This window comes from Seriola dumerili, unplaced genomic scaffold (genome assembly GCF_002260705.1).
Source record: "Seriola dumerili isolate Sdu_G_001 unplaced genomic scaffold, Sdu_1.0 BDQW01000105.1, whole genome shotgun sequence".
Classification (NCBI taxonomy): Eukaryota; Metazoa; Chordata; class Actinopteri; order Carangiformes; family Carangidae; genus Seriola; species Seriola dumerili.
Window position 1 is genome coordinate 1,545,069 of NW_019174360.1, and position 22,707 is coordinate 1,567,775.

General features: G+C 41.5%; 3 protein-coding genes and 1 long non-coding RNA gene across 4 annotated transcripts; 2 read left to right on the top strand and 2 right to left on the bottom strand.

Annotated features, from left to right (window-relative positions):
- The first annotated feature begins 4,677 nt into the window (after positions 1-4,677).
- On the top strand, positions 4,678-8,772 carry cpo (carboxypeptidase O). The gene is made up of 9 exons (XM_022746468.1): positions 4,678-4,745; positions 5,498-5,537; positions 5,663-5,764; positions 5,875-5,979; positions 6,130-6,246; positions 6,594-6,687; positions 7,060-7,262; positions 8,150-8,234; positions 8,337-8,772. Exons 1-9 carry the CDS (start codon positions 4,678-4,680, stop codon positions 8,600-8,602), a joined length of 1,080 nt encoding a protein of 359 aa, XP_022602189.1. The 3' UTR covers positions 8,603-8,772.
- An 85-nt stretch (positions 8,773-8,857) lies between these two features.
- Positions 8,858-10,531, bottom strand: nudt15 (nudix hydrolase 15). The gene is made up of 3 exons (XM_022746560.1): positions 10,294-10,531; positions 9,328-9,524; positions 8,858-9,234 (listed from the first exon to the last, which is right to left on the bottom strand). Exons 1-3 carry the CDS (start codon positions 10,440-10,442, stop codon positions 9,128-9,130), a joined length of 453 nt encoding a protein of 150 aa, XP_022602281.1. The 5' UTR covers positions 10,443-10,531; the 3' UTR covers positions 8,858-9,127.
- Positions 10,532-12,933: 2,402 nt separating this feature from the next.
- LOC111222781 lies at positions 12,934-13,541 on the bottom strand. Its single transcript, XR_002665147.1, has 3 exons — positions 13,453-13,541; positions 13,279-13,341; positions 12,934-13,023 (listed from the first exon to the last, which is right to left on the bottom strand). It is a non-coding gene; the product is annotated as an uncharacterized LOC111222781 (long non-coding RNA).
- A 2,266-nt stretch (positions 13,542-15,807) lies between these two features.
- LOC111222670 (E3 ubiquitin/ISG15 ligase TRIM25-like) lies at positions 15,808-21,545 on the top strand. The gene is made up of 16 exons (XM_022746470.1): positions 15,808-16,511; positions 17,549-17,644; positions 17,747-17,980; positions 18,365-18,524; positions 18,610-18,642; positions 18,741-18,779; positions 18,865-18,909; positions 19,002-19,055; positions 19,144-19,191; positions 19,293-19,337; positions 19,451-19,630; positions 19,772-19,876; positions 20,064-20,099; positions 20,200-20,268; positions 20,377-20,442; positions 20,612-21,545. The coding sequence occupies exons 1-16, from the start codon at positions 15,882-15,884 to the stop codon at positions 21,184-21,186; spliced, it is 2,415 nt and encodes an 804-aa protein (XP_022602191.1). The 5' UTR covers positions 15,808-15,881; the 3' UTR covers positions 21,187-21,545.
- The last annotated feature ends 1,162 nt before the right edge of the window (positions 21,546-22,707 follow it).

The following is a 22,707-nucleotide window of genomic DNA, read 5'->3' on the forward strand; positions in this document are numbered from 1 at the left end:
CATTTATGCATAATAATGACCACTGTATTCACTGATCTCATTTGATCACCAGACAGAGGGTGACAGATTAAAGGAAATATCATAGCACACGATTCACATAATATTCATACTCATCAAAACCATTCAGTGACCCCCTCGTGCCCTATGGATGGAGCATTGTCATGGAAGAGACCAATTTTCATGATTGGATGTTAATTACTTCACTGTGTGTGGAAGCATCTGTATTCATTGTTCCTCCGCTCGGTTTTTCCTTTAATTTGTACATGTCCTTAGGTGTGTGTATTTGGAGGTGTTTGATGTGAGAGTGTTTGACAGCTTCTTTGTCGGGCTTTCTTTGCCACTCAAGAATATTCTCCTAATGCTGGAGAAGAAACAGTCAGCCTGGCTCCGTCTGAAGAGAAAAAAACCAAAGCTCACTAACTGTCATCTTTATGTTTCTGATTGTGTATGAACTTTGTCGCCTTTGGACACATCCAGGCGGCCTTTTCCCCGTGCTTCTTGTCTCTCTGCCGAGCTAAGCTAGCTAGCTAATGGCAAGAAAGCAAACTAGCATAGTTCCGAAAATGTCAAACTATTCATTATCTTACTGAAATTGGCTTCTGCTTCTTGTTAAAATAAAAGTAAATTAAACTCAATAATAATAATGATGATAAACTTTATTTATATAGCACTAGAGCAAAGTGCTTTACAAAAAGAAATAAAACCAGACAATACAAATAAAATGAGAATAAGACCAAAGAGCATAAGCACAGAGGAAGTCAAAACAATAACATTAATATTATTCTCGTCTTCTGCAACATTCACTGTTCCTTCAAAGTAAATAACTTTCTCCCATAACTGGAAGTCAGACATTTAAAACTACTAATATGGGACTTTTTTTTTTTTTTTCAGCGTTATGAAGCTGTGAGTCTGACACAGTTTTAACACAAACACAAACTCACTCACACGTCAATGCAGACACTTCCCCTCTTCAAACCTACTGACCCACAGAAACCCTAAGGCCCCTCAAAGAATGTGCACCAAAAACCTGCCGTTCTCCTCGGCTTTGCCGTCCGTCCAGATGTTGACACAGCTTTTCCCTCCCCACATGCACCCTCAGAGTTTATTGCACCTCGTAAAAAACAAAGAGTCTAATGCAGAAGTGAAGCACTACAGTGATCATAAAGTGTTAAGATGAAAATAGTCAGGTGATGCAGTGTTTGGCCGAATCTCTGTCTCCAGCGTCAAACCAAACTTTATCACGCAATCATTTGGATTCAGGTAATATTATGCACACGCACATACAGACAGACCGAGCGGCCTGCCTCTCTCATCCAAAAGCATTAGTGCTTTCATCCATCATCATAAAGAAACAACCTGTGATGTGTTCTTTGATTCTCTATCTGGGACACACACACACACACACACACATCCTGGTTTTGTGCACACAGGGCTGAAGCGGAGACAGGTCTTGTCTCTGTATCTTATGAGCAGCTCATGAATAGACATGATGCACATGTCAGCAAAGGCGCAGGAACAAAGACTTAAGTTGCTGAGGCGTAGTTAACATGCAAGCATTTTACTGTCAGGGTGTAACCACACAGCAGCCAGACTGAGACAGAAAGAGCTCACAGTAAAGGAAAGACTGCACTCCGAAGATAATTAATCTCAATGGGTTTAAGCTTGGATTAAAGAGCTCAGCGTGGATGGTGGTGAGAACGGCAGGTTACATACATTTGCTTGACAATGTAAAAACACCCACATACACTTACTAGATCCTGTTTCCATCAAAAGAGTGTCCCCTTTCCAACTCCCACGATGGACTATTTTGGAATAAAACTCATTGTGTCTTTCGTTATTGGGTGTAAAGGTGTTTGCAAACGCTCTGCCTCTGCCCACATATCTTTGATTATCATACGCTGCAGGTTTGATCTGATGTCAGCGCTGTACTGACCTCTGCTGGTCAGATCAGAAACATATGAGCCCCACAAACCACCAGCTGAATCTATGTTAAAAGCAGACCTCGCCAAAGTGGCAAGAAATTCGATTTGCATTTAAACACACCTTAGTTGAAGTGATTCCCTCTCATCATCAAGAGCAATATCTTTTCTTTCTTTTTTTTTTTGACAGTGTTTTATTTTGCCAACAACAGAGTTTCAGTGTGAAAAATTCTTACTGTAATGCAAAGAGCTAAACTATCTTGATAAATTCTTACATTCAGACACAACATAGAGTTCTCAGTTCAGTTCTCAAAAGGTTTATTACTAACTATGCAAGTTACTGAATCAATGCAACATGCGTGTCCAAAGTGTATCACGGTCAAGGTTACCGAAACCTATGAGCAAAAGGAAAAAGGAAATGATATTTCTGTCCTTGTGATGACTCTCAAAATGAGTGTCTGTTACAGAAGAGTAACATTACATGCTGAGAGCATCACACTCTTCCATTAGCATACTGTATTTTAGGTGATTATACTTACAAGTGACACCAGTATCTGAGGATTGGTGTCTTTTGTCTTGTATGAATGTAGGATTTGCTGCTGTGTGAAGTCAGACTCCGGACCACAGTGTCCGTAAATACTGACTTCTGCATAAATTGCATATTCGTCCTCATTGCTTTTGGAATTTGTTACCTAGCATGACATCAATACCGACCGTGACTGAAAAACAGACGGGATATGATTACGGCTCGTTATTTTAAAAATGGAAAAACTAAATGAGATTAGTGTGTAATGTCATGCAGTCTACCTGAGCACAGTTAATGTTGACCAGCTTCATTTCTGCCTCACTGATGAATGAAAGATTTATTAGTTTATGCCTCTGGTATTTTACGACGACTAAATTCGGATGTGTTTTTAAATGTCAAAGAACCTGTTGTGGTGCCACAGCTGCTGGTTCGTTCTGTCACAGTGTGCCAGCTGACTGGACAGGACAGAGATTGGACAAGACACGCTGCTTGCTGCTCATTCCCTGATAATGATCTTTTATAACCACTGTGCCATAGGATATGTTTAGCACTGATATCACGGAGAAAGCAATAACAGAAGACTCCAGTAATTAGTTAGATAAAAGTATCACTGCAGCCTAAAATAAAGGCTAAGTAAAATAATAACGCAGTTTGGCAACGTTCTTCATAAAATACTTTTTATATTAAATTTCTTCAAGGTTGAGCCATGAATTTCAAACACAAAATAAAACTTTTCAACAAACACTACCTCAGAGGCTTTAGCAATTAAAACTGTTTACCAAAGCCTTGATGATATTCCAGATGCAGACAGCTGCAGACTGGCACAGGGCAACGCTGAATAGTTAAGGCACATAAGTGACCTAGTTCAACTCTTTCGTTTAGCATGTTAGCATCCTTGTCTTTTGTCATCCCAGGATGCAGACCGCTAACACTGCTAAAAGGTTAACGCTATACGTTCTGAAGGAAAGAAGTGGGTTTATAAAAGAAGGTTGTAAAAGTGGTGTCTGAGCTAATATAAGACAAAGATGAAAACAAACAAAATCCACGATTGATTTAAAGGTGATTGCATTTTCCAAATAAGATAATTAAGAACAGACTTGTACTGATATGGAACTGTCCATCCAAACTCACATTCCTTAAAGCGAATAATCTGCAACAGCTGCATTTATGACACGGGACCTTTGCTCTTTTCCAATAGTCTAGTCTGATTATTGTTCCCTTCCATGTCTTTGACTTAATACACCTTATCTAATCTCCCCCCTCTTATATTCTTGTTATAAAAACCTGTTATCTTGTGTAGGTGCCTTTCATAAACCTCTGAGTGATTCCAGACTGGACCACGCAAACAAAGGAAGCAATTATTTTTACGATCCCGGGAACTTAAAGCTCCATATTTTCCTCTTCTTCTGTGTTTTATTTTGAAGTGTCGATCCATAAGAAGACATATTTGTGGTTTTAATAACCAAAAACCATCTAAGTGTAGTTTTACATCTTCTCTCTGGAGCTCCAGTAACAACAGGTCATTTTGTGTCAGTCTCTGAGCCTCTCTTCTGATTGGCTGTTAACAGAGTGATGCACGGCCACCACGGGTAACGTGGTAGCTTACTACTGTAGCCTGGTAAAACTCAGATGGTTACCTCGACTTGTATATATAATACTGTGTCTCATGTGAGTTTATTACAAGGCGGTTAAACTGTTCCTTCTCGACCAGGATCAATCGATCAACCACTAATGGATGGGTATGTTGAAAATGTGAGAAAAGAGTGAGCTGGTGTGGACGCAAGGAAAAGTTAAAGTTAGCAGTTGAGAAACATTAAAGGTCACGTGAAGACGGGAGATAACAGTCGTCAAGAAAGAAGCTTACACTGCAGTTCAGTGTAAAAGCATGTTGCTCAAGTCTAGATTTTCTTTCCCATCATTTATCAGATTGTCAGTCAGATGACCCTTATTGACCCTTATGAAAACAAGCACATGCCAGTACACGAGATATAAACAAAACATTACTGACACCTTATTAAGTTATATCCTCCATTCTAAAGCAATTTAGCAGTTCAGAAGTATTAAACGCTCCCAGCTCAGGGTAAACATTAACTAACACGATGGTCATGTCAGGGGTCTGTGGCTGAGGCAAAGGTGTGTCTTTATCTGATGGATGTCTTCTATAAAGGCTTTCACTGAGGTCACTGAAGTTAGCAGTTTGCAAACAAGGGGTTTATTTTTCAGTAAGTCACAATGCTCGACTTTATGGGACTGAGCTTCGTGGTGCTGCTCTCAGCAGTGGGAGCAGCAACAATAGACAGGTGAGTTTTACTCATAAAATTGCTCAAATGAAAGCAGCAAAACTGAAATATCAAAATATGCAATTAAAAGTAAAGGTCTTTTTTTAATTGATTTATTTTTTTCATTGAGTAAATGTGCAGAGGAATCTTATTTAAACGTACCTCAATGCAAAATGACCCATATTAACATGTTACATTATTATAATTTAAAGCTGAAACAACTAGTTGATTAACAGAAAATTAACTGGCAGCTATTTTAATAATCAGTTAATCATTTATCTCAAATTCATTAAGCAAATTGCTCTGGTACTAATTTTCTGACATTTTATACAACGAAATATATCAATTAATTGAGAAAACATTTGACAGATTAATCAATGACAGTACCTGTTGCATCCCTAATGATAATGATTATTGCAGCCAAATGAATCATTATATTGTTCGTTGATAGTTACACATGAAGATGGATACCATTTCTGTAAATATGAAGCTGAAGGCAGCAGCCGGTTACGTTATCTTAGCGCTAACCAGATACAAAATGCTAATTATTAAGCTTTATTTTTTTATTTTTTTACCTTGGACGGAGCGACGTTAGCTGTTTTCCCTGCCACCAGTCTTTCTGCTGAGGAGGGACGACCAGGGGTGTAGCAGAGAGTGAGGGGAATAGGTGAACTAAGTAACTGGGGCTAGAATTAATTAATTGTGTGTGTGTGTGTGTGTGTGTGTGTGTGTGTGTGTGTGTGTGTGTGTGTGTGTGTGTGTGTGTGTAACAGAGTGGAGTATGACTACTACAAATACCATCCCATGCCGGAGGTGAGAAAACCTGACCACTGTTCACACTTTGACAAACACTACATACACACACACACACACACACACACACACACACACACACACACACTCTCTCTCTCTCTCTAATGTGTACATCTGCTCTACAGATCTCCAAATGGATGGCTCAGATTAAACAGGATTACTCCGATGTTGTAAGCATAGTGGATTATGGTTATTCCTACGAGCACAGGACCATCAGCTTGCTGAAGGTAAGCCGCACTTTTAACTTTCAGTTTTAGAACCACACACCAGATGGACACTGGGGGGTGTTTACATTTTATGTGTTTGTGCTATAAGGTTATTTGAATTTGTCTTTCAGATCGGCCTGAACACCGGAGAGAGAAAGAAAGCTATCTGGATGGACTGTGGTATACACGCCAGGGAGTGGATCGCCCCAGCCTTCTGTCAGTACTTTGTCAGACAGGTAACAGACAGGCAGTCATTAAATGATGATTTATCATTTAAATAAATATAAAAATAAAGGTTAATTTATTAACAAACAGAATATTATTTTGTTGGGTTTCCAGACTTCTTTCACTCAGGTTCTGTGTTTTTCTTTCCTCTCTTAAATCAGATTCTGCAAACATACAAAACAGACCCAAAAATGGAAGAAATGATGAAGAACATGGACTTCTACGTCACGCCAGTGCTCAACGTGGACGGCTACATCTATTCCTGGAAGGACAACAACGTCAGTGCTCGAATTTGATGGATATTTATCCAATTATTTTTCCAGGGTTCAGCTCACAAACCACAGATGAACCGCATATGATGATGATAGTTGATGAGAGTCTATTAATGGAAGTGGTGGCTCCATTAAAACGAGCTGCGGTTCAATTATTGAAAAAATTGATTTCTGATGCTCAAAAAGCCCCAAGTACAAAATCATCTAATTTTCTCAAAATACAAGAGCAATCCCAGGCAGCATTAAGTACCTGCAGCATGTGCAAGTGTTAAGTGCCAGATCAATTTATGACCAAATTAAAAGATGGATGTGAAGCAGCTGATTCAACTGACTGAACATTATGTCCCATTCAGACTCGACTGTGGAGGAAGAACAGATCACCGGGACCTTCAGACTGCAGCTGTCCCGGCACCGATCTCAACCGCAACTTTGATGCCAACTGGGGCAGTGAGTGTTGTTATTATAAACTCCATTATAAACAAATATCACAAAATCAAAATACCCACATTTCCCAGAGTTCCCCCGGCTTCTTCTCTCTGGTTAAAAAGCTAAATATTTCTCTCGGGAGCTGGTGAAAACCTAAAACAAAGATAGACTCACGTTCATAAACTAAGAAAAGAGAAGTTTTACTTACTGTCTACAAGTCACTAAATGGTCTGGGCCCTAAATATGTTTCTGAAATGTTCGATGTTTATAAACCTAATGATCTCAGGAGCTGAGAAACGTGTAAAATGGCTTCAACCATAACGTGTGAACGCAGCTTAAATGTGTAAAAAGACAAATTATCTCAATGATCTATTCCTTTGGCTGCTTTCACAGCAATTGGTGTGTCGACTGACTGCTGCTCAAACATCTACTGCGGGAGCAAACCCGTGTCTGAGCCCGAGGCCCAGGCCGTGACTGAGTTTGTTGGAAGCCGGAAGGACGACTTCCTGTGTTTCCTCACCATCCACTCCTATGGCCAGCTGCTCCTGGTTCCCTACGGACACCCCAACTTCACCGCCTCCAACTACGACGAGCTGGTATTTACATCTACGAAACACAGCAACACAATATCCTCCATAATATCACACAACAATTCAGGATAAACAACGTTCATGCGTCTTTATAAGCTGATTATAATTATCGCTGCGTGTTTCTACATTAATAAAGAGACTACTCTGCCTATAAGCAAAGAAACGCACAGTAACGAAGATAATGATTTTAATTCATGTCAGGGTTTTGGATCTAATATTGTTTATGTGATATACAGTGCAGTTGAATGGTGCATTGCAAGATACACACACACACACACACACACACAATGTCATTAACGCTCTCAGCATCCTCGGAGGAAGCTGTGAAAGCTTGACTGTGAGGAGGGAGGCTGAGGCAGGTAATAACCCAGCGGAGCCGTCATCCAGAGAGAATTATGCAAAACAGGATTATGTCCGTTCGTTTCCCGGGCTTTAGCAGGACTTTAGCAGACAGAGGCCAGCCCTGTATCCTAAGCCATTCAAACACCACCACCGTTCTCCGGCTCGGACCGGACGCTGAGTCACACCGCACTTTTTGAGGTTTTCAATTATGAATCTCAGGTGACTGAACCTGGAGCAGGATTGGTTTATGAAACACTGAGACTCCAAAAATGATGCCAGAACATCCTGGTGGATCCTCTTGATGAGACAGTTGACACTGAGTTTGGTGATAATAAACTGCTTCCTGGTGTCTCCCAGTGGCCTGAGCGCGTTTCTAAACTATGACTTCAGGCTCACAGAGCTGGTGCACCTGTAAGAAAGGCATATATTTAACACCAAACACACTGAAGTTTCACACGCGGCTCAAGCTCTTTTCAGCTACATCCATCTGCATCTACATCCCTGCACATTTCAGTGACTTGCATGACAAAAGCTAATGTCTGCGTCCTCAGATGGAGGTGGGTTTGGCTGCAGCAGACGCCATTAAGAAGGTGCACGGGAAGAACTACACTGTAGGAACCTCACCTGATGTATTATGTAAGTCTACACACCCCTGCTGAGCATGATGACTGGTTTTAGTTTAACTGACTATGAAAACAAATTGGTTACTTGACATGAAAATAAAAACTCTTCCCACAGACCCAAACTCTGGGTCATCCAGAGACTGGGCTCGGATGCAGGGGATCCCCTTCAGCTACACCTTTGAGCTGAGAGATAAAGGGACTTTCGGCTTCGAGCTCCCGGAGGATCAGATCCAGCCGACCTGTGAGGAAGCCTACAGAGGAGCCCTGCACATCATCACCTACGCCCACGACAAGACCTTTAATAGTGCTGTGGCCGCCACTGCCGCGACCCTGTGGACCATGCTGTTAGCACTGGGTGTCACCGGCACCACCCTGATGTGAGGTGGAAAAAACGTACATCAAACTACATATATGGCTACAGAAACCGTTTTTTTAACAGCTGAAAAGTGTATTTGAATGTTTATATCTGTCCACAAACTTCCATACGTGTCATATTGCAGCCAATAGTTGGAGTTGGTGCATTTAATTATTCCAGAGACTATTTGTTTTCATCTGTAAATATCATGACGTATAGCCGACATTACCTGGCAATAAAAAGTGCAACAACTTCTCCATATAAACCAAAATATTCACATATATTATATTTTTTATTCTGTTCATTTGTGTGTTTTATTTGTGGCATTATTTGCTTAAAATCTGAATAAACTCAAAGCTGACTCTTCTACTATATTTGTAACCGTTCTTAATATTGGCAGAAATTACAGTATGTATCATGACATTTGAGGAAAAGGTATCTACTGTATGTAAACTGACCACTGATGTAAAACAAGGTATTAAATATATGTCCGTTTATCCCCTGAGGTAGGATAAGTTTCCTAATGTAACATGCAGTTTCAAGGCTGAGTGTCAGTGTTTGTTTCTGAACGGCTGGAAGCCTTGTTGTCTCAGACCGGCCAGCGGCAGGAAGAGCTGCTGCTCCGGAGGAAACTCATCCCAGTGTGTCCACGTCCAGCCTGAGGGGGAAAGGACCACACATTCATTCTTATCATCTGCTCAGGTGGGCAGAAATGATTACCCCCCCCAATTTAAAAACCCATTTCACATACCCTCGTTCTTCTCCGGCTCCAGGTTCTCTGGCTCTCCTGACTGCTTCCTGTCCAGGTCTCCTTGCATGAATATGGTGACGTAGTGGTACTGCTCCTCCAGCCTGATGGAGTTCACCACTGACGCAAGGCGGACGTTCACCAAACGCACCCCAGCTTCCTCCAGCACCTCCCTGTGAGCGCATTCCTCCCACGTCTCTCTTTCAAGGACACAGAATCAGTGTCACTCCCCCCCCGGAAACCATCACATTCAGGTCTTCCTCTCCACATTTCACATTTCAGGGAAGGTCTTATGTTCTCTGGGTCAATGACGTATAAGAATTTTCAACAGGGCAATTTTAAAATACACAAAATAAGAATATTTATTTCAATCATCAAATATTACAAATGTTCAGTACACATATATTTATATTACATTTTTTTAATTAATTGATTTCAGTGTTTTTTCACCCAGATGAATTGGCTGTGGCCTTAAAGAAATATTTTTATTTTGAATTTAATATAGTTATTGCTATTATTGGTCGCACCACATGATATTTTGACACTTTAAGTGACAGAAAAATAACAAATACCTAAAGGTTTTTGAAAAGTTAAAGTGAGCACACAAGCTAACTGACTGTCTTTAATGGATCTTCAAGCATCTCAGAATGGTTATCCACACTTCGCCACACTGCCTTTACAAATATAGAAAATAAGTATTTGTGAAAACTTATTTGGCAGACACTTGAAACAATGCAAATTTACAATATGTTTTTAATATTTGTTTACAATTTAAGAAGAATTCGGCGTAATAATAAATGTGTCATAAATCATAGTGAAAGGAGGGAAGCGCATGTTTTGTCAAAAGAAAAGATGTTTGGTGAATAACAATAACAATAACAATAATAATAATGAAAACCAGTGTTAAACAACCATATAAACGCTCTTAGCCGGTGTCGGATTTGTGAATGAGGTTTGCTGTCCACCTACCCAAACTCCAAATGACCACCGGGAAGCTGGTACGTCCCTTTGCCCACAGCGCTCCTCCGTTTCCCCAGGAGAACGCACCCGGGGTGGGCCGAGTCTGTCACCAGCACCCCGACCCCCACCCCTGGCCGTTTAACTGTTTTATCTGACATCTAGGAAAAACAAAAACTCACGCCTCGTAAACGGGACAAAGTTAGCAAAACTAGCCCGTGCTAACGCGGCAGAGTCGCTATTCAGGAGGTGCAAGAGTTTGACTTCTGTGTACTTCCGGGTTCGTTTTACAGATCGTCTGGAAGAGCCATGATTGTATTAGACCTTATAATAGGAAACCAGACTCTCTCTTGTTGGTCCATTTACTTGTTTGGTTTTGTGAAACAGGAAAACAACAATATTGAGGTATGTGAGTAAATAAATAACTGATATAACAGTTTATATTATCCAATTAGCTGTTTATTTTTTAATTGGCTGGGCACCAGTGCACTCTCTTCACAATTAAACACACTTTGGCTAAACTTTGCTTTTAATTTCAAAGCCAAAACTTCTATAATTAGTTTTTTTCTTTAATATTATGTACAGTAATAACAGAGTACAGGGATGCAACACTGCCACCTACTGACATACTTAGTGTATATTCTAGTAAAAAGTCAGCTGTAATCACTGCTCTTAACAGCTTTAAATCAATGTATATCTTGACTTAGATATGATGAGGCTTTGTTTGAAATTAAAGGATATATAGGAATGTGGCAAAATACATAAAATTAAAAAAAATAAAGCATTTAGCAGGCTATAGTTATATCAGACTTTTACACATCATTGGATATTATTATATTGGATTATTAAAAGTAAAAGTTGATGCATCAGTCAAGATTTCTTTTCGATTCTGTGATGCGAATTCAGATTTGATTAATTGATCCTAGAAACTCATAAGTCTTCCTCACTAATAAGGACAAAAAGTTTGAGCTAAACCAAACTTGAATTGATGGTGCACAAGTTTAATTAAACACACTGAACACTGAAAATCAATTCAGTCATTTAATTAAAGAAAAGATTGAAAGACAGAAAGAAGATACAGAATGGATGTGTAAGAGCAGATTAAATGTTGTCCTCCTGTGAAAATAGCAATAAAGATATTTTAGTTTTTTGTGAATATTTAAAAACAGTACAGTGTTAGTAGTTACAGCTTTTAACTTTTTAATATTCACTTACCAGGATTTCTTTAGAACATAGAGATCAATTAATCTGCAAAAAGACAGATTTTAATTAGTAAACTCTGTATATTGAGTTCAATTCATATTGAGTTTTAAGCTTGTAGGATAAATTCACTACCGGTGTTCGATACCCACCACTTCTTCTCTCCTTCCCTCTGCTGCTTCATCCCTCTCTCCTGCCTGCTGCAGCCATTTCTTCACCGCAGACTCCACCGCCTCGTCTGCAGCTCTGGCACACACACTGTTCCTCCTCACTGCATCTGGAAATGAAAGACGGAAAACTTAAGAGCTGTTGTTTAAATTTTAGGTTTAACTGTGCAACAGCGACAATTGTTTGTTTGTTTGTTTTTTAACTTACCGTTAACAATGTCCCTCAGACATGAAGTCGCAAAGGACACCTGGTTGTTTTTCCCTCTCCAGTCCATCCTCTTTGCAAATGTGTTGGACAGCATCCTCTCCAGTATCCTCTGCACTGTTTGATCAATAGGACGTCCATCAGTGTCCCCGAAAAAGCTGATCTGAGAACACAGATTAATGCCACTCCATGAAAAAGTGAACCCCAAATAAACAGCCTGTGATTCACAGTTAAGGAAGGAATAGATGATGGACATACTGCACATGACTTTATGTGTATTTGTGCTGAATTCATGATTATTTTATGATCTTTATTAACCAAACTGACACAAATTATTACACGTCCTTTCTACTGACGTGTATGCAGCAGTAGCTTAACACACTGAGCACCAGCTAGCCAAGGTTAGCTAGATAAGACAACTTAAATGTGAAAAGATACTATAGTCCAGTTTATAACATTATCTTCATCTTCAAGTGCTCGTCTTCATCAATAACATTTTGTAGATATGTGATTTAAAATCTCTTCTCGTAATGCCTCCTTTCTCAGACTTAACTAAAAACCTCCTTAGCTAGCTAGCTTTCTTAGCGTTAGCTTGTTAGCTTAAATGCTTTAGCTCCATTGACAAGAGTTTATACAGTGATTCTACACTGAATGTAGTACAGTTAAGATAATTACTGTGACAATTGTTGGTTGGTGTAATTTCATTACAAACTTTAGCTTCAGCTAGGTAGCTAGCTGAAAATGTTGTGATAAGTGTGTTTTAGCATTGTTTAGCTAGCAACACAGTCTGACCTGCTCAACTGAAAGTTTAAAGTAAAGTGAAAGATAGAGTCCTTAGAAGAGTAAAATGAATTAAGCTTCATTTTGTTTTTATCTCCAGATTAATTTAAAAGTGTTACTTCTTGATGTAATCATTTATATTTATAACAGTTTTGTGGCTCTATACAACATAACTTCTTACAAGTTGATTTTTTAACTCTGGAGTTTCATTGAGCTTCAGCTCTAACAAAGTGAGTCCTTCCTCATCTGTGATGGGGAACATGGCCTTCAGTTCAGCCTCAGTGGAGTCATTAATGCTGTCTGTGTTGGTGAGTTTCAGCAGCAGCTGCAGGATTTGGTTCTGCTGCTGCTGAAGGACTCTCAGCTGGGTCAAGATGTCCTGCTCGACTGCTGTGGAAAAGTATAAACAGACCGTCAGCACATGGTTTATCCACCTGAGAGGCTTTCATGTGATGTAACGCATTATAAACAAACATTATCTTGCAATACATAAGTGTTACCAGTCATTTTCTGTAGGTTTATCACAGGTAATGAACAAAGAAAATATAAATAATATTATAAATAAATTACAAATAAATTAACATGTGACAAATCTGGTTAAATCTGTTGTTAAATAGTTGTTTTACTTAGTTTGAATCTGCTTACGAGTGGGATTGTGATGACACTTTGATCCACCAACAGCTGATTCAGTTGTTACGTTGAGCCGACCTGTGAAAAAGGACAAACATTTCCATCATTATTAAAGTAAAAGAAAAAAACAAACCTAAATAACCCTGTAAATTTGCTTCCAACTCTATTGTATAAAAGAAACAAAAATACCTTTGAGGGCTGAACTTGAAGTTACACCTGAGTGCTTCATTTTCATGTGGATGTTAGGCCGTCTTTTATTTATCACCGCATTGCACTGTGGGCATTCTGCAAGCTGCTTTGGCCCAAGTTTTGATTGACATGACTTATCTGAAGGTGCTGAGGCCAGCTCATTATTTAAACCTGGTCCTTCAGTCGGTGGGGGAGCCACGATGTTTGAAAACGCGTCTGAAGTCCATGCTGTTGCATAATCTGTCTCACATGAGCGCAGAGTGTCATTGATGGGAGCACAGGTTGGACTCTGATCAGCGTTAGGTTGCTCTCCTGACGATGGAGACGCAGGTAGCGACTGCTCTGCATCATCATCACCATCATGAGCTCCAACACCGGGGCAGACAGACACACACGCTGTGTGTTTTCTGTTCAGATGATGGATGAACTGATTACGATTCAGGAACAGTTTCTCGCAGAAACAATGGAAATGAGCTTGTGGTCGGCATCCCAGGTTGCATTTGTAGATGCTGTACCCTGTGGGTGGGAAGAAGAGTCACAGTTAATAACTACACTAAATGTTGATTGTGGGTTTCTGCTAATGCTGATGATAATTATTTATGAGGGATTTGTTTAATAATGTAAGAGCCTTACTAGACACCAATACAATCTAGATTAAACTACGATATTTTATTTTATTTTAATTCTACTAGGCATTTATAAAATACACGCCCTCATAAGTTTAATGTTTTTTATATACAGCATATTACAATGTAGACGTAGAACCTAATTTATGACGTTGTACCAATAACTTCCTTATTCTGGTAGATTCAGCCTGAATTGAACCACAAAATATCTCTTCATTACAATCAATTTACAACTTTTCAAACTGTTTCCTGTTTGCCGCTGCTGCGCTGGATTTGTGCAAATATAACAGGGAATTAATGATGATATATGAGATTATTTACATAAGAAAGGCTGTTTGTTGTATATGAATACGCCGAATTGTAAAGTCCCCTATAGTATTTCTTAACATATACTCATCTGTGTTCGTGAACCATACAATTAAATCAATTAGGAGTAAGACGATAAATTAGACACCTTCTCAATGAAATTTGGCACCTTGTGTTGACACATGACATCACTGATTTACCTTTAAAATGAATGGCTCTCGTAAGGTGACATTTCAGATGTCTCTGGACCTTATATCTATGTGCCGGCTTGTAGACGTGAGGGCTGCAGAGAGGGCAGTGGTAAAATAAACAGCACTGAGAGCATTTCTGCACCGGCGGCAGCTGACTGCCCTCCTGCACGGTGATGTGGTACTAAAACAGGGAGAGGAACATACCACACTTTAAAACAAAACTGTATTTATAACATGTCATAAAATGTAACAGGGTTGTCTGTTGACGACAAAACACACTTAGCAATTCATAGAAGTTATTTTGAAATCTAATAAAACTAAGATTTACTGAGAAGGGAAGAGAGCTGGGGACATATTTACTCAGGGACTAGTTTTAGCAGGAAGCTAGCAAAGCCAGTCTCGCAAAGGGAAATGGTTTTGATATGAAAAACAGCTACATTACCTGCGACATTTAGGCCAACAACTGCTCTCACCTCTTGCCTGACTAGAGCAGCATAAACCACACTGACATGACACTAATCTGCAGATTGTTTGTCTCTGTTTTCTTCAGTAAAACTAACTCAGTCTGCGTGTTGCTGCTGGGCTCAGACAGGTGCGCCCTCTACTGGCCGGGTGGACTCCTACAGTGGCCAGTTTTAGTGAGAGGACACACTGTTTACCACAGGCACACCCCCACCACCCCAGTGCCTAACAATGGCAGTGTTGCATTTGAGCCACTTTACTTGAGTATTTTCTTTTTATTTATTTGACAGATGTAGTTACTAGATTCAGAGAATAATCTTTTAAAATACTGGGTTCCCAACCGGTTTGACTTGGGACTCCTTACAAAAAGCAGTGTGCTGTTGAGCCTCTTGTCACATTTGTAATTTATCATGAAGCATCTTAAAAACTATCTGAAATGACTGAAAAAAAAATACAAATTTGTTTAGCAGAATTTTAAAGGGCCTGGTTTGGGAGTGAAGTGAACAAAACTTCCCAGTATCTGACTTCTACCACAGATTTGGTGAAATGATAAATTGATCGGTCTATTCACACCTTTATTTTCCTGGCATTTAGCAGTTTCCCACCGACACCCGTTTTCCCCGCTAGACCTGCCTGGTGGCTCTGGCCCCGCCCTGCTCACCTCTCCCAGCTCTCACCTGAGAGACAGCATTCCCTCCTGTGAGTCCAGACTAAACCGACCTCTTTGCATCTCTGGATCTTTGTCTTCCATGTTCTGCTTTATACGTGTAGAAATTTCTCATACCTACTAACCATCTCTGTATTCTCTCAGTGTCTTCCCTCTGTTTTGTCTGACGCCGTCACCATGAGTAGCAAACTGTGGACAGAGGAGCAGTTTAACTGCCCCGTGTGCCTGGATCTCCCCAACGATCCAGTCACCATCCCCTGTGGGCACAGCTACTGCATGGCCTGCATCAAGGATTACTGGAGCAAGGACGACCCCAAGGGGATCTACAGCTGCCCCCAGTGCCGCCAGACCTTCTGCCCCAAGCCCTCCCTCTCCAGGAACACCATGCTGGCTGAAGCAGTGGAGCAGCTCCGCAAGGGGGCCCTCATATCTGATGTGCGTGAATCTATGCGCAGCGCCCGCGGGGCTCCTTCCTCCTCATCCAGATCCAAAGGGAAGCTGTCCTCCTCAGCAGTGCCGTGTGACATGTGCAAAGGAGAGCAGCGAGCAGCGGTCAAGAGCTGCCTGGTGTGTATGAGCTCATACTGCGAAGCCCACCTGAAGCCCCACCAGACCAAGAAGGCCCTGAATAAGCATGAGCTCATCGCACCCACGGGCAACCTGGCTGAGAAGATCTGCACCCAGCACAAGTACCTGCAGGAGTTCTTCTGTCGCCAGTGTAAGATGTTCGTCTGCTGGCTGTGCACCAGCAACCAGCACAAAGGCCACGAGTGTGTGTCCACCAAGGCCGAGCGCATGGAGAAACAGGTGGGCATGTTATGGATGCTGCAGGGGCCTCAGGCTCCAGAGGAGAAGCCGGTGATGAGGGTCCCTCAGCCGGTAACCAGGGTGTACTGTTATGTGATCCAGTATCAAGTGTTTGGCTTATGTTGCAGATAAAATCCTTTTGAGTAAGTGTTGTAAATTACACAATGAAAGATAATGTAGAACCAATTCATTATGGATAAAGATGCATTTTATGTGTATTTGTTAAGCCAGGTGTGCGTTTAATCACTCAACCAAGGCTGCAACTGATTAATATTTTTATTACTGATAAATTAGCAATTATTTCCTTAATTAACTGAGTTGTTTGTTCAACACAATGAGAGAAAATAGTGTAAAATATTTCCATCTCAAGCACAAACTGACATTTTTGCTTTAAAAAATCACTTTGATTGACATTTTCCCTGATGAAAATAACAGAAACAATAGCTAAGATGTGAATGTGAACACTCCAAACAACAATCACATAAATACATGTAGACCAGCTGACACTGTATATTGTTGACTGAAATGAAAGAATCACAAACATACAGAGACAAGAGGAAAAAACAGACACTGGAGAGAAACAATAGAAAGAACTTAGTCTACGTGGCTAACGTACAGTTGCTTTCTGCTTCCTGTTTGTACCCGGCGTGATGTCAGCACACCTAACAATATCAGTACTTTTAATTTTGACTTGTTAAATATTTATAACAGATCATAAACTGGAACACTGTTTTATTTATTTCCATAAACCACCTTAGATGGAAAGAGCTGTTTCTACAGGTGACAATCAATACTATATATGAACAGTATATCACCCCTATTGCTGATGGGTTTCTGTTTCAGTGTCATCCTCTCTCCTTTTGTTTGGGAGGACATGCCTAACTACATTCCTGTCCCTCGCTCCACCCTCTCACGCTGTCTGCCGTGTCACTCTTCACACAGCTGTTTCCTCCTGCCGGTGTTGTCTTGGTGTCTGCGTGACTTTTTGACGTCGGTAACGGTTTTGGATGTTGTGTCTTTTATGTATCCGTCTGTAGAAAGTGCTGTCAGAGATGCAGACAGAGAATCAGCAGAGGCTGAAAGACAGAGAGCAGGAGCTCAAAGACATGAAGAAGGTGATGGAGGGGATGAAGGTTGGTCAGCAGAGTTCACCATGTTTACAATAACGTCATAAATTACACAGTTTACTCTGTACTCACCTACTGGAATCACCTTCTTCTTCCCTGCCTGCACAGCGATCTTCAGACAGGGTGCACGATGACACGGAGGAGGTGCTGTTGGACCTGCAGCGTTCAGTGGAGCGTCTGCAGGAGCTCCTGGAGGAGGTGCTGGATCAGGCCAGGCTGGAGAAGATGGGCCAGGCCCAGGAGGTGGCCAACAGTCTGGAGGCAGAGATCAAGGAGCTGAGGAGGAGGGAGACGGAGATGAAGGACCTAGTTCGCTGTGAAGACCACATTCACTACCTGCAGGTAGACTGGGCTGTGTAGAGGTGGTGACGGACGGGGTCGAGGGTTAGACTCTCACTCCCTTTTATTACAGCTCATCGTCATTCACACTACCTTATTTAAACATGATGTTCATATTGTCATGTTAGCTGAGCGACATGCTAACGCTTTCACACTAAAGTGGGATCCATCTCTTCCTTGTTAAATATAGCAGATTTCAGGTGAAACACTCAGAGAAACCAAATCCTGGTGGGCGGGGCTTGGGGCATGGCTGAGAGTGGTGACTGCTTTGTTGTGACATCACAAAGTTACAGGAAGTCCTGATGGCTCGTGTTAAGGACGTTGGAGGTCCTGTCTGCTGTAAGGACGTGTATTTCCTCTTAACAGTCAAACCATATGTTCCTTCAGACTTACGAGTCCATGTGCAGTCCCTTGGAGTCGGGGGACCTGCCCACTGTCGTGGTCAATCCGGAAGCTTCCTTTGAGCCTGTACGTGACGCTATCCTGGACCTCAGGGAGCGAGTGGAGGACCTGTGCAACCAGGAGCTGGGCAAGATCACCAAACAAGGTCAGCCTGAGTCTTTTCTTGTTTATGCACCTTCTTTTCTTTTCATGTTTTATAATGTTTCATCTTATTGTCTGTTCTCTTCCAGTCAACGACACAACAATGTTCACTTTGGGAGACTGTAAGCTCTAAACGTTTTTCTTTTCAACATGAGCATAAATAAAGTTGTGATTGTGTTGAGCTTTCTTATTAACTGTGACTTCCTCTTACCTCTTACAGCCAATCGGAGCGCGGGACAGAGAGCGGGGATATTTAAACGTGAGTCTGAATATATCATAGGATTACATTTTCCATAATCTCATTATTCTCATTATTCAAATAACTCATTTCTGATTTTCTATAGTGTTTTCTGGTTTGGGTTCCCGCAACACAAACAGCCGTTCACCAGGTGTGTTCAGAGTTTTTCTTTTGTCCATCATCATCAGCCTCTTTTCACTTTGTCATCTTTGATATGAATCTGAGTCTTTTCATGTCTCACAGCTTCTACTCCCAGTCTCTCAGTCGGATCGCGGAGTACAGACAGACGAGGACTTGGTACCGACATTAATTATAATATTCAATATATAACAACATCAAAAGTAATTCAGTATGTTCTTATTAAACGTGACATTTTATTACTCAGGTATAGGCCTCAAAGGTCAAGATGTGAGGAGCAGAAATACACCACGAGGTGAGACTTTGTGCTGTTAATGAAGGATAAACTGTAGTGAGACTGACTCACAGTAAAAATGTGTGAACATGTTTTAAAAATATTCTTTTTCCTTGTTGCAGACAGAGGAAACACGAACTCCCCCAGACAGAGGAGAGAGGAGACAGGTTTGTCGACTTGACAAAGTTTAGGTGTCACATGTGAGATGTTTGATTGGTGTCTTGTTTCCTCCGGCTATGTCTCAAACCTTGATCTAACACCTCACACGTCCTCCAAACAGTGAGGGAGACCAACTCCAGACCCAACCCCAGACCCAGTCCAACCCCCAGTCGCAGAGAGTCTCAGTCCCTCTGGAGCAGGTCCAGTCAGAACCAGATTGCTCCTGCTGCAGCTCCGACCCCGACTCCAATCCCAGCCACACCGGCTCCTGCTCCTGCTCCTGCACCAGCATCGACTGGAGGTATAATACAAACCTTTAGACAAAATGCATTTGCCGCCACCGACTGGCCAAACCTGAACAGTGCAGCTCTGACAAACACTTGCATGATTGAAACACCTTTTATTTTTCATCTGTCTGCTCTGTCTCCTCCCCCCTGGTCAGCTTTCAGTCGGATGGCGTCCATCAGCAGCCTCTTCCGCTCCCATCGACGGGGCACCAACCAGGCCACCCCGGTCAACAACACACCACCTGCAGGAGGAAACCCATGTAAGGCCTGACTACACCTCCCATTACATGTTCATTCATACAGTATCTCATCTAATATGCTGCCATGAATCTGCCTTATCAAGTGTTGCAGACATTTTGCAGATATTTCAGTTTAGTCAGTAGAGTTATGTGGCATGTACATTAAGTTTTTACTGTCTAAATGTGTGTCTCTGTTTACACTCAACAGGGGGGATGGCTGCTCTGTCTGAAACACCAACACAAAGTAAGAATATGTCAAATTAATCTAATTGGCACATTCAGTCTGATCACTTGAAGATGTGTTGTAATACTAATGTGTATAACATTGTCTCCTCACTGGACAGTTAACCCTGGTCTCTTTTTGGACTCGCCCACCCCTGACACCATGAATCATGCTCCTGCCTTCCCTGCTCGTGAGTAACATGAATGAAAAACTGAGATACTTGAAAAATCCTAAAGTGTGTACGACAAAGAAAATCAAAAAGTGTTTGTGCATGAACTGACAGACTTTGATTTTCCAGTGAGAGAAATCAACCTGGACAGCATCCAGGCCCCAGAGCCCAGGACCAGAGAGGAGTTCCTGCAGTGTGAGTCTCAGTGTTTAACCACAACATTAGATTTTACATATTAGACGAGTTACAATGCAGAGAAGGTTTTATACTCATGTCACTGAAAGTTCAGTTAACTTTAATGCTTAATGAATATTCTTGTGAATGACTCTCTCTCTCTCTCTCTCTCTCTCTCTCTCTCTTCTAGACTCTGTGACCTTGACCCTTGACCCCAACACAGCCCACCGCCGACTGGCTCTCTCAGAGGGTAACACCAAAGCCACCCTGCAGGGGGCAGCTCAGCCCTACCCCGACACTCCCCAGCGTTTTGACGGCTGGACCCAGGTGATGTGCCAGAGCCCGCTGTACGCCCAGCGCTGTTACTGGGAGGTGGAGTGGAGAGGCCGGGGATCATCTATGGGCGTAGCCTACGGGGCATTGAACAGGAAGGGCTCAGACGCCAGGTCAGGTCTCGGCTACAACGCCCAGTCTTGGACCCTGGAGCTGTCGGACACCTGCTGCTCAGCCATGCACGACAATGAGAAGAGGGACATACCGGTCACCTACTCCCCCCGTCTGGGCATCTACCTGGATCTGTCCACAGGGACACTGTCTTTTCACAGTGTGGCAGAGAGCATGACACACCTTCACACCTTCCGCGCTAACTTCACCCAGCCGCTTTACGCTTGCTTCGGGGTGGGGAGTGGAGTCGGGGTGGGTCTGGACTTTGCCCTTGGCCAGTTCTCCTCAAGCTCTGACAGCATCAAGATCTGTCCCATGTGAGGATGGAGACTGTAAATCAGTAACTTGGAAGTGTTCATGTCGATAAAACTCATTCGAATCTGACACAATGACTGAAAGTGTTTTGTGAAGTTTGCTTGCACCTGATCTTTTTTTTTCATGTTAAATGCACTTAGTAAAAGAAGATTATGTTTTACACAAAAAAACAAACATTGCATTGTTTACAGCCATGGTAGCAGCATGAAACTATTGATAATGTAGTTCTGTCAGTCTGAAATCTCAAAAACTATTGGATGGATTTTATTTTATTTTTTTGTATTTTTTAATTAGAAGATCCTGCACATCCATGATCCAACCCAGTGGTGTTTAGATTTCTCATTTTCTCTCCTGACAAGTTAAAACTGGTGAGTTTGGTGACCTCCAACCTGATCAGGTCGAGTCAGCCACAATAACTGCAGAAAACTTTTCTGCAGGTGCTTCAATAATCTATAATAATGCATTGTATTTTTATGTTGATCATATGTTATGTATTTAAAACCATTGTATATTCTAAAGTCACATAAATTGGAAATAATCAAAGTGGCCATACGGATATTTTTTACAATAATTATGTATCAAATGACAATACGAAAACAATGTGAAACATACAGAGCTTTATGGTGAGCGTTTAAATGTAGTTCTGGTTCACGAGAGCTCTAAAATCCCACTGTACATTACCTGCTCACCGGGAGACAGACAGTCAACAACTAGCTAGCAAATATAATGGTGCTTTTAGCAGCTAAAGAGCAGACTGGCCATGCGGACCGTCAAAACATACATAAAGTTTTTAAAGTTTTTACTGGCTCTATCAGTGTAATTCGTGTGACTGGTCCAAGGTTGAAGTTCTTTCTCAGGACCGTGGAGCCAATACTGGTCCGGCTTTACCGAAATGGGGAAACTCTACGAGCGGCTAAAGGGTCCCGCTTGACTCGGAACTGGCTTTTCTTCCCGTTAATATGTAAGTAGCTTGATGGTTCATAATGTTAAATGTCTGTTACGTTATCACAGTAGGCGTGTTAACGTTAGCTAACTTAACGTTACAAATTTTATGAATGTGTCCGGCTCATGTTGCCACTGCTAGCTGGCTAACTGTCAACATTGCCGTGGCGCATATCACGGCTATGCTAGCGTGGGCTAACGGTTGTTTGTTTTTGGTCTGAGATGCTGGTGGTTTAGTGACATCTCGTGGCAGTGACGTTCGTTTACAGAACCTTTTAAATAATTAACTAGTACCTCAAAAGTTTGCACAATGTGTATCTTTGTACCTCAAAAGTACAGTACTGAAGTAAATTTGCCACCAAATACCTACGAAACTAATGAGCAGCTGGTGTACTTTGGGCTAATTAGCAAATGTTAGCATGCTAACATGCTAAACCAAGATGGTGAAAGCCGATAAGCATTACCGCCTAAACATATAGCTCAAACCACTACTGTGCTTGGTCACAGCTAGCTTCACATAGCTGCTAGCAAGCCTCTAAACACTTAGTCTAGTTTTAATGTATTTGTTGTAATGCATTATTTTGA